The sequence below is a fragment of the Marmota monax genome, unplaced genomic scaffold, assembly GCF_021218885.2.
Source record: "Marmota monax isolate L192 unplaced genomic scaffold, Marmota_monax_Labrador192_F-V1.1 WCK01_AAM20220418_F8-fsc00071, whole genome shotgun sequence".
In the NCBI taxonomy this organism is placed as follows: Eukaryota; Metazoa; Chordata; class Mammalia; order Rodentia; family Sciuridae; genus Marmota; species Marmota monax.
Genome location: NW_026695217.1, coordinates 8,535,740 through 8,551,211, shown reverse-complemented (window position 1 = coordinate 8,551,211; position 15,472 = coordinate 8,535,740). Strand labels below are relative to the sequence as shown.

At 50.5% G+C, this 15,472-nt stretch overlaps 1 protein-coding gene across 2 annotated transcripts in view; it reads left to right on the top strand.

The window, feature by feature from the left end:
* Nucleotides 1-8,311: 8,311 nt before the first annotated feature.
* Nucleotides 8,312-15,472, top strand: part of Disc1 (DISC1 scaffold protein) — a 200,680-nt gene continuing 193,519 nt past the window's right edge. Inside the window, exon 1 of one of the 2 annotated variants that reach the window (XM_046432128.2) lies at nucleotides 8,312-8,518. In XM_046432128.2, coding sequence (XP_046288084.1) covers nucleotides 8,464-8,518 — 55 coding nt within the window. In that variant the 5' untranslated portion in view covers nucleotides 8,312-8,463. Of the gene's footprint in view, nucleotides 8,519-11,754; nucleotides 12,246-15,472 lie in introns of those variants that run through there. The other variant, XM_058575004.1, reaches the window with a different exon arrangement.

Sequence of the window (15,472 nt, the reverse complement as noted above, 5' to 3'; positions counted from 1 at the left end):
TGGACCGAGGCCAGAGGACAGCAACGGTGAGGGCTGTCTGGTGCTGGAGCTGCTGGGTGTTGCTGGCTTCTGGCAGAGCTCCAGAGAGCTGTGGGTGAGCTGCTGACTCTGCCAGGGGAGCTGCGAGGGCAGCTGACACTGAGCGCTGAGAGCTGCTGACCTCAGGGAGCTGCCGTCTGCCTGTTGGCTGTTTCTACCTGAGTTCAGCAGAAGAACCCTCCCAGATGACATTTCCAGCACAGGGCAGAAAACCTGGTGGGTAAAGCAATAGCTTCTAAAGCTGCCCCCGAGCTGTGACATGTTACCTCAGCCCACATTTCATTGCCTGAGCCAGTCCATGGCTGTTCCTGGCCTTACAGGGGCTAAAGGTTGTCCCCGTGTGTGCCTGCATCAGGGGGCTGGAGGTATGTGAATGCCACTGTGACCACTGTGGGTCAGTACTGTTCCCAATTGTGTTCCCGTTTCAGCCTCTCAAAGTCTAAATCCAAAATCCACAAACCATGTGTGCAGGTTTGTTCCTCAAAGGCCGATGAACACCACCATCATGTAAAGGCTGGTGACCACGGGCTTCCATCACCTCTGTGCTGCATGAGGAAAGGCCTCTGGGATCTCGGCTTGAGTGCCTCGATAGCTAGGCACTGAGCCCACTGGAAGGCCAGTCCAGTTCACCAGGGAAGCCTCCCAGGGCCAAGACCCAACAAGAAAGAAAAACCAAACAAAACCCCCAAACATGACAAAGTAGTGTTTTTTAAAAATATATATACTTTTTTAGTTTTAGATGGACACAATACCTTTATTTTATTTGTTTATTCTTATGTGGTGCCGAGGATTGAACAAAGTGCCTCACACATGCTAGGCAAGTGCTCTACCCCTGATCCATAACCCCGGCCCCCAAAAGTAGTGGGTTTTTGAAAAAGCAAAATTCACTCCATTGAGGGGTGTGTCCTTTAATCTACTATCACATCTTTATAGTAGACTGAGTTAAGAAGCCTTTTCTTTATTAAATGATAGTAATGGTAATGGGTGGATTTTTGTTTGTTTTAGAAACTGGGTATTGAACCCAAAGGCAGTCTACCTCTGAATTACATTCTAGCCCTTTTATTTTTTTATTTTGAGACCGGGTCTTGCAAAGTTGCTAAGTCAGCCTAGAACTTGTGATCCTCTTGCCTCAGCCTCCCAAATCACTGGGATTGTTGGTGTATGCCACTGTGTCTGGCTTTGGTGAAATTTAAAAAAAAAATGAATTGGCAAACTAAAAATGTTAATGATATTAAATATCTGACCTTAGCTTTTCTTAAAATCGCATCAACCAGTCAGGAAGTCTAGCAGTCTAAAGGCCATTCCTCTGGTTTCCCCTTTGTTTCAAGAAGGAAACTGGGGGAAAAGGTCCACCCCATATGTGCACATTTAACTGGAGAAAGATTCCTTAGTTGATTTTGGATTAGAATCTCAAATAGGTCTTGTGGCATGAATATTTCCCTCTAGGACAGCCTTAGAGAGGCCTGCCCAGTGACAGTACTTGCCAGAGAGGACAAACAACCTACTTCGCTCCCTATGCTTCACAGGGATCTAGGCCTCCAGGACTCTGTGTGTGGCTGCACATCAGGCATTTGTAACTGGCTGACTCAGGGTCTGTGGCTGTGGTCCTTTCAATAGCCCTCTCTGGCCTGGCATGGTGGCATATGCCTGTAATCCCAGCGGCTCAGGAGGCTGAGGCAGGAGGATCACAAGTTCAAAGCCAGCTTCAGCAAAAGCGAGGTGCTAAGCAACTAGGAGAGACCCTGTCCCTAAGTAAAATACAAAATAGGGCTGGGGAGGTGGCTCAGCAGTTGAGTAACCCTGAGTTCAACCCCTGGCATCTCCCCCTCTCTAGAGCTGTCAGCACTGCTTCCTGAAAGTCAATGAACTGCCTTCTGTGGGGACACAACCTTGTCGAGTGGGGACCTTCCAGCCTCCTTCCTGAGAGTCACACTGTGCCTTTTTTGAGGGGAGGCCCCCTTCCTCCTTGGAGCACAGGTGGTTCAGGAACCCAGACGCCAGAGGAGAGAGGGTTCATGGGACAGTGAGAGGCCTGCTGAAGAGTCAAGGATCAGAGAAGGAAGGTGGCGGGGGTGGGGGTGGGTTCTAACGACAACAGGGTTGCAGGGTGGTTTGTGCTGTCTCTGGTGCACCTGGGACAAAGAATGATCTGGTGAGGGTTGCAGGAGCCACTCCAGGTGGGGACAGTGAGCTGCGTAGTGCTGCCTCTGTGGGGGGAGGTGAGACATTGCTGAGGGCTGTGCAGTAGGACAGGCGTCTCTCCGTGGACGTCGGAGCAAGCGTCCACACTGAACTTCTGACCAGAGCAGAGCCTTCCTGTCCAGCGGAGAGTGGCAAGGAGGCCCAGAGTCCGAGCAGGGGGAGGCTCAGTGGGACTGGCTGTCCCTACTGTATGTGTATCAAGGCTGAACAGCTAGAAGCCACCACTGAGTCCTGGGTTTCCGCCCAGTAGAATCCAGTGCTTCGTTACTGGCCTCAGCCGTTTTGATCAGAGAGGCAGAGCCAGTCACTGGGGGGTCAGCGTGCCCTCACGGGGAGCCTGTGCCGGCCTCCTGCGTTCCTCACTGGGACGGCTTGGAGGACGTGTGCTGTGTGAGGAAGGCCACTAGCACGTCCAGGGCTGTTATCTGATGGGCTGGCAGCTGACCAACTTCCTGCTTCCCGGCATTGACGAATGAGAGTCTCGTGTTGTCTGTTATTTCCTGACTTAAGACAGATTTCTTTTCCCCAATTCATTCAAGTTTATTTTTTAAGGAAAAGATCTCCTTTAGACAACTAACTTCCCAGAATTGTCTCAGCCTGTTATTGTTCCCAGGAGTCATACCTACTTTGTGTGGAGCCTGGCGAGAATGCTCCTGCCCCTGTCCCTGTCCCTGCCCTGGGCGGACTGCAGACCCTTGAGCAGTGAACCTGCCGCCTGCTGAGGAGCAGGATCCCAGGTCAGCACACTCCTCCCAGCCAGCCTCTGGTCTCAATGAGGTGACAGTTTACACCCGGCCACACAGGGCATAATTCTCACACTCACCTGCTCTCTTCCCACCTGCAGCTGGGACCAAACTAGGGGAAGAGAGTATGTGTGTGTGTGTGTGTGTGTTTGTTGTATGTGTGTGGGTTGTGTGTGGTGTACAATATGATACGGTGTGTGTGTGTGTGGTGTGCATGGTGTGTGCTGTGTAGGGTGTGTGTGCATGTTTGTGTGTGTGGTGTGCATGGTGTGTGATATGATGTGTGGTGTGTGTGCATGTTTGTGTGTGGTGTGCATGGTGCCTGATATGATGTGTGGGGTGTGTGTGTGTGGTGTGCATGGTGTGCGATGTGATGTGAGGTGTGTGTGTGGTGTGCATGGTGTGCAATATGATGTGGTGTGTGTGTGTGTGTGGTGTGCATGGTGTGTGATATGATATGTGGGGGGTGTGTGTGTGGTGTGCATGGTGCGTGCAGTGCGTGATATGATGTGTGGGGTGTGTGCATGTTTGTGAGTGTGGTGTCCATGGTGTGTGATGTGTGTGTGTGGTGTGTGCATGGTGCATGATATGATGTGTGGGTGTGTGGGTGTGTGGGTGTGTGATGTGCATGGTGTGCAATATGATGTGGTGTGTGTGTGTGGTGTGTGCATGTGCATGATATGATATGTGGGTATGTGGGTGTGTGGTGTGCATGGTGTGCAATATGATGTGGTGTGTGTGTGTGGTGTGCATGGTGTGTGATATGATGTGTGGTGTGTGTGTGCGTGGTTTGTGTATGTGTGTGTGGTGTACCTGGTGTGTGATATGATATGTGGAGTGTGATATGATGTGGTGTGTGTGTGTGGTGCTCAAGGAGATATAGCAGCATGAGTGGCCAGGCGCCCAGCGGCATGTCCTGCTGTGTGAAGGGAGAGTAGACTTGGGGGCAGTGGTCAGCCTGCTGATTTCATCTGGTGGGACAGTTGCCATGGTGGCCGGGAAGCTTCACGCCACAATAGCTCCCCTGGTTCCAATTCCTGCTGTGCCCCTTGCTGTGTGGGAGAGAAAGTTCTAGTCCTGCAGGCCTCTGTTGCCTGTCTGAAGATGGGTGTAAAATCGGGCTGCTGTAAAGGACCTGATAAGCTTCACTGGTGTAGGACAGTGTCTGACAGGTAGGAGGAGCTCAGCAGGTTTTGAGGAAGTTCAGCAGCTTCCTCTATTCCCAAATACAAAGTTGAAATGCCCCGATCTGGTCAAAGAGTTTGACATTTTATCTCCTCTGAGCTCCTGGCTCCTTGCTGCAGAACCATACCTCTAGCGTGGAATGTTGTGTGTAATATGATCTCAGATGTGTGGAGTTTCTGCCCAGCACACTGAGGACTGCTGGAGATGCAGAGGTTCCAGGCTGTGACCTCAGATTGTACTGACACCCTTGGCCACCCCATTTCTGCTCCCATGAAGACAAGGAAGAGTTTCCCAATTTGTTAGGTCAGCTTTTTTTCATCAGGAATTCGCTCCACCTGACCAGAACAACTCAGAGGAGGAAAAGTTCATTTTGAGCTCACAGCTTCAGAGGTCTCGGAGCTTCAGAGGTCTCAGTCCGTAGACAGCGACTCCCTCCCTGTGGGCCCAGGTGAGGCAGAGCATCTGGCTGAAGGGCGTGGTAGAGGATGATGTTGCAGCTCATGGTGGCCAGGAAGCAGAGGGAGGAGGAGAGCCAGGGGACAAGGATAATCCCCTAGGCACCCCTAGAGACCTGCCTACAGGGACTGCTGGGCACAGTAGTCCTTTCAAATTATTAATCTATAAGGTGGATTGATTAGGTCACAGCTACCACGACCTGATCATTTCACCTTTTTGGGGAACACCCCATAGCCACACCATAACACAACTCATTTAAATTAAAAAGTATTGAACGATCATCCCTCATAATTAATTGCTCTCAGCTACCCTCTCAGTGGGTGCTTTTACATGTCTCAGCCTCCAGGACTTAAACCATAGCAGAGGAAACAAGAAGGGTGTCTTCTTTGCTCACAAGTGTCTGGATTCCCGGTGTCTAGTCCTCACCATGTCATTTAGAGCAGACACGTTTCAGGATGACTGTCCAGCTCATGGTGGACCTTGCCCTGTGTTCAGGGGTGGTTTCCTGACCTCTGTGTTTGTCCTACATCCCTGTGGCCAAACCCCTTACCCTGGATGGTGTAAGACATGGGCTCCGACCTAATCTGGACCACACAGGATCTTGTTCCCAGGGATTTGGAATTAGCTCCAAGTGCCTCTCAGTGACTGGGTGGCATCTTTCCTTCAGTTCAGTGGCATCACCATGTCCCCGGGGAAGGCAGGCCAAGGGAGCACCAGTCTATGGAGAGAGGAAGCAGGCATCTTGCTAGGGGTCACCAGGGCTCATTGTGAGTCACTGTACTCTATCCACGTCCACTCCTCAGCTCCTGGACCCGAGACTCCCGCCTATAGGAGGGGCAAGGGCATATTGGATGCTGGCTCTGAGCACCTGGACCAGCCTTGCCAGTGCTGTGAGGGGACATCAGGAATTCGCTCTACCTTACGTGGATTTCAGGATAAAGGGAACTTCCGTGGACAAGGCATTCTCTAAGTCCCTGTGTTTCCACAGAGACAGCGTGTGATGGAGGACAGAGGGGCATTCCAGGATGTGATTTCAGTGAGCACCTGGGGCTGCCTGTCCATGGTGGATGCAGTCCAGCAGAATCAGCCTGCCACCAGGCGGCTGACTGACCACCCTGGGGCATGGTGCCATATTGGAGACATGGAGACACTGCTGTTGGCACTCGGGACTCAGAGATGGCCATAGCCAGGCTGGACTTGGTGAATGGATGTCTGCTGCTGAGCCCATGAGCAGACTTCTTCCTTGCCACCATGGCCACTTTGTCCGTTGGGCAGTGACAGGAAAGAGGCTGGGGAAAGATGCTGGTTGGTATCCACAGAACGTGTCATCCTATCACTTGATTACAAACTGCTCAGCTGAAGTCACCCTTTCGTGAGCATTCACACGAATACAAGTACCTTCCCTTTTTCGATGCGTGCTGAGAGGGCTATCCACATATTTCCTCCTCAGACCTGTTGGCCCTGATTTTCCAGTCATGCTCCCTTCCAATACTGAACATCTAGCCAAACCAGTGGGCACAGCCCTTGGGTCAGTACCTAGTTACACACTGGGATGGGACGTTTCTCCCTCCAAGCCAACTAAGCAGGCTCCCTGCTGGAGATTGTGCCCCTCCCCCAGAGGATTGTGCTTCATTGCTGTTCTTTCAGGGGGTCAGAGAGGGACAACAGGGCTGTAGCTGGAGAGTCTGATATCCTGCAGAACCATCTGAAAACCAGTCCTGAGTTTTCTGTTGTCAGCTTATTGTAGGGAGGTCCCTGTGAAGCTGTGGTTGTGGACTGGGAGAGAGGGCAGTGTATCCAGGGTGGGCTGTGGCATCTGGACCACTTTCTCATGTAATCAATTGCTTGTGCCTTCAGGCCCTGCTCAGGTCTGGTCTCAATCATACCATTTTCATTTCATGGCGAGTATTCTGTGCACACCCAACTTGAGTATTCTGTGCACACTCAAGTTGGGTGTGCACAGAATACTCGCCATGAAATGAAAATGGTATGAATGAGACCAGACCTGAGCACTTGGTTCATGATGGGGAGCTCAGGTTGCATGGTCAGTTTCATGGTTAACAACCTGCCCTTCACCTTGGAAGGGATACCGAACATGCTGAATGCCACTGGACCCCTAGGAAGCCCATTGAGTTGGAAGATGCTCCACCACCAAGCTACATCCGTACCCCTTTTTATTTTCTTTTTAAAAAAATTTGAGATAGGGTCTTGCTAAGTTGTCTTGGCTAGCCTCAAACTTGTGATTCTTCTGCCTGGACCTCATGAATCACAGAAGTTATAGGCATGTGGCTCTGTGCCTGACATATTTTTCTTTTTTTCTTTTTCAAGGATCAAATAGATGAGTTGAATAGGATTTGGTGGGTGTCATCATCCCTGCATTCTTTAAGCTCCTGGTAGTGGTTTAATCTCCTCAAGCCTTCGTGGAATGAGGGATCATTTTTGGCCATTTTCCCAGCTAGAGACACTTGGAGTGGCTTCCAATGGGTGATTTCCTTCCACAATAATCCTTTGTCCACAGGTCTGGGAAGCTATGGGAGCATTCCATTAGTTTCAGGTATGGCTTCCAGAACTGAAGTATCAACCATAGGATGTGTACAGTGATCCATGGACCCCTCATGGGATGGACTAGAGGGCACCCGGCCTCCATAAGCCCCTACTCTGACTGGTTGTCCAGTGACATTTTGGTCTCCTGGATTTGGTTGCAGTTCAGAGCCAGTGTGTAGGAATATTTGGAGAGCTGTCAAGGATGCTGGGTGACACATTTATTTCTCACAGCTGTGAAAGGTGAGTGCTTGGGGCCCATCCAGGGCAGGTGAGCAGGTCTTACGTGAGACATCTGCCCTGACATTTCAGTCTCCTGAAGCCTTGGATCCCTTGCTCTAGAGTGGACCGGAGCAGCTCTGACATTTCAATGTTATCTAGTGTGTGCCACCTCTTGGTCCCTATTTCAGTCAACCAACCAAAGTTAGAGCCCTTTCCAACCCTGCCCATTGCCATCTGAGTCCAGAATCTCCCCCTAGTGGTATCAATCAACACATTGAGCCTGATCCAACTGCGCCCACACCCTGTAACCACGCGCATGTCCACCTATCCCACAGCTTGCTGTTTTTCATGCATACCTGTGGGTTCACCCACAAGGCCCGTATCCAGTTCTAACAAGTCCCTCTCATACTCCCAGAAGGTGTTCCTGACCTCATGAGACCCCTCCGATCCCTGAGCACCTGCAGCAGCATGGTTTGTGCCATGCCTCTGTCCTTGGCCAATACTAAGGCATGTTATTTAGTTCTCTATGTGCATGGTGCCTGCCGCCCAGAGTTGAGTTCCTCAGGGCAGAAACTCTATCTGTCACTTCCTGTACCCACTGTCCTGTAACAGGTGCATTCTCCAACTGCCAAAGGAAAGGGGTGAAGGCGCTAACCAGTGCCCGGAGCTTGGCATGGATCATAGCCCAGTGCTGCCAGAGATTCAAAAGTCGGAGTTGCATTTCACTTCAGGATGGCTGCTGCACTCTCCCCTCACTGCCATCTGTCGCTTCCCTGCAGCCATCCCTGGCCCCTCACAATCCAGGCTTCCGGAGGCCCCCCCACCTTTCCTTCCCGGGGCACCGGTCCCTCCCCCGCACTTCCCCAGAAATTGGCGAGAGTGAAGAGCAAACTTCCTGAAGTCCCACCCGCGCCAGCCCCGTGCCTGGGTGTGCGCGCGCGTGCCAGGGGCCGCAGCTGGAAAGGAAACCGCCGGCCTCGCGGAGGAGGAGGAAGGAGCTTCCCCTGCGGCGTCAGCCCCCTGCCCACTTCCCGCTTCCCTCCCGCGGGCGCGGCTGGAGCGGCGGGCCCTGGGCATGCCGGGCGCGGGTCTCCAGGGCGCGGCTGGCGGCAGCGGGAGCCATCGCGCAGGTAGGCACCTGGGATCCGGCGAGGGGAGCGTGCTGCCCTCGAAGTCCTGAAGCCTGGGCGTTAGTCTGGTCGCAACTCGGGCCCAGCGGGCGCCTTTCTAGGGGAGGGAAACCGAGGCAGGGCGCGTGTTGCGTGGGGCGAGGGTAGGGCGGGCCTCTGGCTGCAGGCACAGCGCGGACCTGTGGTCCCTGCCCCAGAGTGCGGATCCTGTAGTCGGTGTCCACGGGGCGGGGAAGGCGCAGGCTGTGGCGGGGGACCCGAGCGTGTCCGCCCGTGCCTGGAGACACCCAGACGCAGGCAGCTGGTGGGGAATGGGAGGGAGAGCTGGGGCAGACGGCTCCCGTAGCGGCTGCTGGGCGCCCTGTTCTACCGCCCACTTCCGACTTGGGACAGTGACGCCTGGCCGCTGGGCCAGTACAGACTACTCCATTTCCACCACCGAGCACGGACCACCTGCCAACCCCCAGTGACGACATGGGGCCATAAGTGGATGGCTACTGCCAACAATGACAGGACTTCCACCATCCCACCCGTAAATACACGACAGCAGGAAGCTGGAGCTTTGCCCGGCCAGGAGAGGCCGACCACTGGACTCCAGGAGCCCACTTCCTGGAACATGGCCTCAGCGTTGCTGTGTGAAAGCACTTTGCAGTGTGTGTGGCTGGAGCACAGATGGGAGCTGGAGAGTATCAGGGTGTCAGCGCTGGAGGAGGGCCTTCTGCACCCAGGCCTGGATTCAGCCTCAGTTTGCTCACATGTAAGATGGAACTGACTCAGGCCCCTGCAGTTCCAGTGTGGTGGAGGGAAGCTTCTGGCCCCAGGCACAAGCCATACAGCAAGCTTGCAGGAAACAGCTCAGCTGCCATCTTCCCTAAGCAGACCTAATTAATTTGGAGTAAGTCAGGACACCACTTCGATTTGATTAAAGCATGAATAGCAGGGCATCTTAAGAGAAATTTAATTGTATTGTGCTCAGATGTGGCACATGAGATCCTCTGAGGTTCAGTTGAGACTGATTTCTGTGCTCTGTGACCTTGAACCTCAGTTTTTCTCATGCTTTCCAAAAAAAAAAAAAAAAAAAACCCGAAAAGAAAAAAGAAAGAAAAGAAGAAAGAAGGAAAATTGAGGGGTGTAATTACTGCCTTTTGCACTGACAGCGTTGCCTGTGGATCAAACAGGGTAAAACATCTGAAACAACTTGTGGAGTTGGAGTCGTGTGTGCAAACATGACACCACATTTTGTGGAAGGAATGGAGCGCCTGCAGTGGTGCAGAACTCCAGAGCGCCAGCTGCACTCTTATGAGTCCCTTGGATGAACTCCTCCCCAGGCTGCTGCTGCAGTCCTCTTTTGCCCTCTGATGCAGCTGGACTCCAGGGACCTGCTTCTTGTTCCAGCTCGCACAGTTGTTCTGCGGGCACTCAGGATTAGAACTTCGGTGTGGGTCCCTCTCACAGTGTGATCCCAGCCACTGGTTGATTGGGAGTTGCTGAGTGGGGCTGAGTTCAGAGCAGACCTAGGTTAGGTTGTAGGCAATGCACCCTACATATTTAGAAACCCTGGAGTGTAAGAGTGAAGTGTTAGCCTTGGCAGAAGAAATTGAAATAATCTTAATTTCTTTCATCCCTATTTTGTGAAATCCCGTTGAAAACTACCTTTTTTTTTTTAAAAAAAAATAACATTTGAAAGACTGGCTCTTGAAATCTTTTCAGAAATCTCAGTGGAAACTGGATCAAGATTTTTTTAAAAAATATTTATTCATTTATTTATTTATTTTTAGTTTTTTAGGTGGACACAATATTTTATTTTTATGTGGTGCTGAGAATCGAATCCAGTGCCTCACGCATGCTAGGTGAGTGCGCTACCACTTGAGCCACATCTTCAGCCCTGGATCAAGGTTTTAACACTTAAGTTTGCTGGAACCCGCAGGAGACTTCTGAGGTAAAGGCCAGGTGGGGAATGCTTGTGATGGTGTTGCAAGGCTAACTGCCCCCAGGACCTTACTACCTACCTGAGACGCCCTGGGGAGAAGTGGGACCTTCAGAGAGGAGAGGGAAAGCTGGCTTCTGCTGCAGAAACAATTCCTGCTTCATTTGTTTCTGAGATGAAGTTTCTATTATTGATTTTTATTTCCCCCAAAGCAATGCATGCTTATTACAGGAAGCACAGAAAACTTTGAATGAGCAAAAACCATCTTGCATTGAAAACACTGATCTGTCTGGGCGAAGTGGTGCACACCTGTAATCCCAGCGACGTGAAAGGCTGAGGCAGAAGGATCACAAGTGCAAGGCCACTCTCAGCAACTTACTGAGCCCTGAGGACTTAGTGAGGCCCTGTCTTAGAATAAAAAATAAAAAGGGCTGGGGACGTAACTCAGTGGCTAAGTACCCCTGGGTTCATTCCCTGGTACAAAAGAAAAAACAACCACCCTGCAACCTCCCAAGCAGCCTGGCATCTCGGTTCTTGTCTGTTTCTGTGATGTGTCATCGATTTCTAGTAGTTCCCAACATGGGATCCAAGCTAGATTGTTTTGTTCAGTGAACACAAGTGATACTTGTTCATTGCTCAAAACAAAGACATCAGTGTACAAAAGGGAACCAAATTAGTATGCTCATTAAAACTTTTCCTTGCTAAAAAATATTCTAAAATTTTAGGGGGATGTGACTTAGTGGTGGAGTGAGGTCCTGGGTTCCATCTCCATCACTGAGTTCAGATCTTGACATTTTGATTGGAGAACTATTAGAAGTTCAGTTATTGCTGTTTGAATTTTAGAGTTTGATGCTATAGTGGGCATCTTTCTGAGCTCTGAAGATCAGGAAGAGCAAGGTTTCTGAGTCTAAGCATGGGTGACATTTGGACCAGGGTCAGTAGACTGGAGCTGGAGTCATTCTTTAATGCTGATGATGATTGAGTTTATGAGCAGCTGCAGGCAGCCCAGGCAGAGCCCACTGCCCCAAGACTTTGGCAGCCTTCCTGGAGACAGGCGAGTCCTAGGCACATTGGGGGGCCACCTGTGGACACCATCCTTGGGCATCTTGTGTGGCTTTTTCTTGACTGTGGTAGACAGGCCTTGGCCGGTGACTTAGGTGCAAGAATTAGGCACTTTTTTTTTTTTTTTTAATATCAGATGCTTCAGGCTTTCAAACCCAAATTTCTCTTTCGAAATCAGAGTTCACCAGAGCTTCTTTGAGTGCAGACTTTGGGGTCAGCTTCCATTTCCTGATAGAGGCAGGAAAGGACTGTGGCTGGACAGTGAATGAAGTGTTTGTGTGCGGCGTTGGGGAATAGCCAGGGCCCACGTGGTGTGCTCCGCTGCTCCTGTGACCGCTGGCCTGTGCCTGCTTCCTTTCCCTCTGCTCGTCCCCATTGGCCACTTGCATCTTCTGATGGCTCAGAAATGGGTTGTGATGTGCTGCTGCTTCCTCAGCCACTCATGGCCACTTCCTCAGGATCACTGGCCAGCGATGGGAACAAGCAGGATCACAGAGCTTCTTGCTGGCTGAGCCCCTGGTGCTCTGGCAGCGAGGCCCTGATGCCCTCATCAGCGGGTACACATCTCTGCGCTGTGCCCTTGGAGGCCTCAGAACTCTACGTTGCCTCTCCCATGTCAACTTCAGGCTAATTTCCCAGCCTCACGGTGCTTGTCCTGAGACCATGTGGGTGAAATTCTGGTCAGCGGAAGCATCTCCCCACTGTGGTCGATGGGTTTGAGCTCTTGGAGACACAAAGGTAAGGCAGCAAAGTCCTCGAGGGGAGGGACTGCCAGCTCCGTCACTCATGGCACAGAGCAGCGAGGGTGTGCGTGGCAGCAGAGGTCAGGGTGTTACTGCTGTTGACCGGTGACGAGTCCTTGCTTCCCCAATGTTAAAGAATAACACCAGAGAAGCACACCGAGGCAAGGTCAGAGTGGAAATTAGAAGTTTATTAAAGGACAGCAGAAAAGACTTCTCCCGGAGGAAGAAGGGGACCCAAGAGATGGAATCCGTGGAAGTGCGATTGTTTCCCCTTTTTATAGTTCTTTCAGTGATGGGATGTAGGTGGGAAGGCCCGAGGGGTGGGACACAGGTGGGCCAAAGAAGTGATCTGGTCAGGAAGGACTTCTGAGTCAGCATCTTCAAGTTTGCTGGGGGCTGTTCATTAACACTTCTTTGGGATGGGCTCTGGGCCTTGGACTTTTCCATACTTCATTAACATTCCAAGAGTTGTTCAACTTTTCCCAGAATTCATTCTAAACATGGCCTCCATTTTTGATCTTACTTGATATTAGACCCGATTTACCTAACTACACTGACTACCTAACTTTAAATATGGCTTCAAGGGATCTGCTCTGTGCTCAAAGGACAGGAAGGCGAGGGCAGCAGCAGAGAGGGGAGGACCTGGCTCTCTTCTCCTGGCCCCAGGGTTCCCGGGGGCTGGGTTGCAGCCCTAGTTCTGTGCAATCCGTCTCCGCTTAAGACAGGTACAAAGTCAAGTCAACCCAATCTTTTTTTTTTTTTTTTTGAGTCATCGTGGCTCCTGAAAACTTACATTTCCAACCATATACATTTGCTATTCAGGTTCAGTGGCCTTCTCCTCATTCATTCATGTAGCACTGACCGGCTGTCTCACTGGTCCAGAATCAGGAGCAGCATTAGAGTCACATGTTGGTAAGGTGTCAATGTGTGACTCCTGTGAGAGGAAGTCAGCTGTCCTTTGACGGAGTGGGCCCATTTGAGAGGTGGAATTCCTTTTGTGCAGGGAAGCAGGTAGCCAGTGTTGGATGAGTCTGGGGAGGCTGTGAGGAGGTCTGGGTCTGCTGAGATGTATGGGCAGCCCTCCAGTTCCCGGGCTCTGTGGTAGGTGGGGATTGGTGATTTCCTGCCCCTGCTCACTGGGCTCTACCTTGCACCTCCTTCCTGCCCCGCCCCTGCCCCCAGGTGGTTCCGTTCCCGACCTGGACAGCACCTGCTGGGATCGCGTGGTCCGGCCCCCACTCCCCAATAGCTCTGCCAGTAATAGAAGCCTGTGTTTGACAGGTGTCCTGCGTGGAGACTGGGATGAGTTGCATGCATGACATCTAAAGTTTAATGAGCGAATTGTGTCCCAGTTGTGGAATAGGAGTTGAAATTTTATTTTGTGACCTGCACGCCCACCTAGCTTTCCTTGCCGCCCAACCTGTGAGTGGAGTGGTGAGATGACCTGGCATAATCACAGGCTTTGTTTGTAACCTAGAGAATGCGGCTTTTGCCTTCATAGACTAAAGCATCTTTCTCAAATGCTGGTAGAAGGAGGATTATTTTACAGTGGTCAAATTAAAATGAAAGATAGCAAACACCAAGGTAAGTTCGGGTTCTCAAGTTTCCAATTCACTGGAAACAGAATTGTGAAAGTGGTTTTGTGATCACAAATCCTCTGATGAAAATATTTGCATATGTTTGTATGATTCTTAATATTTTTGCAATGCTTTGTGTCATGGCCACAGGCTAACCAAAGTGAAATGGGAGACGGCTGCCCTTGGGGGATGGACAGTCTCCAGTAAATGTTAAGTGGTAGTTTCAGGGATTTTGAGTTACCTTGACCCCATGATCCTTTTCTTTCCTGCTTCTCTATAACTTATCCATAGATCTGTTCTGCTGAATTCATAACTCTGTTCTAAAGCTCATTCATCACCTCCGTCTGTTCTGCCAAGTTGTGCTCTGCAGGGTGGCAGAGGTGTGGGTGCTTGTTTTCAAGGACCGTCCTGTCTGGGGGAAGATCTGAGGAAGACTCTTCCCAGAGGTCTCAGGGGAGCCCCCTGCGCCTGGTCCCTGCATACCTGAAACCGACACCCTGGACTTTCTGTGTGCCTTACTCACCCTTCAAGAATATCATGGCACCCGTCCTCCTGCCCCCTGTGGGCACATCAGAGTGGGACCCTCATCCTGATCCAACCAGTGAGACTTCCCAGCCCTGGTTCTCTGGAGTTGCCTCCTCTTCCTTCTGCAGGTGTGGTCTGCTGTGGCTGGACCCCGCTTTTCTTTTTTTTTAAATTATTATTTTTTTAAATTTATTTTTTTATTGTTGGTTGTTCAAAACATTACATAGTTCTTGATATATCATATTTCACACTTTGATTCAAGTGGGTTATGAACTCCCATTTTTACCCCATATACAGATTGCAGAATCACATCAGTTACACATCCATTGATTTATATATTGCCATACTAGTGTCTGTTGTGTTCTGCTGCCTTTCCTATCCTCAACTATCCCCCCTCCCCTCCCCTCCCCTCTTCTCTCTCTACCCCCTCTACTGTCATTCATTTCTCCCCCTTGTATTATTTTTCCCTTTCCCCTCACTTCCTCTTGTATGTAATTTTGTATAACAATGAGGGTCTCCTTCCATTTCCATGCAATTTCCCTTCTCTCTCCCTTTCCCTCCCACCTCTCATCCCTGTTTAATGTTAATCTTCTTCTCATGCTCTTTGTCCCTACTCTGTTCTTAGTTACTCTCCTTATATCAAAGAAGACATTTGGCATTTGTTTTCTAGGGATTGGCTAGCTTCACTTAGCATAATCTGCTCTAATGCCATCCATTTCCCTGAAAATTCTATGATTTTGTCATTTTTTAATGCAGAGTAATACTCCATTGTGTATAAATGCCACATTTTTTTTTTTTATCCATTCGTCTATTGAAGGGCATCTAGGTTGGTTCCACAGTCTTGCTATTGTGAATTGTGCTGCTATGAACATCGATGTAGCAGTGTCCCTGTAGCATGCTCTTTTTAGGTCTTTAGGGAATAGACCGAGAAGGGGAATAGCTGGGTCAAATGGTGGTTCCATTCCCAGCTTTCCAAGAAATCTCCATACTGCTTTCCAAATTGGCTGCACCAATTTGCAGTCCCACCAGCAATGTACAAGTGTACCCTTTTCCCCACATCCTCGCCAGCACTTGTTGTTGTTTGACTTCATAATGGCTGCCAATCTTTCTGGAGTGAGAT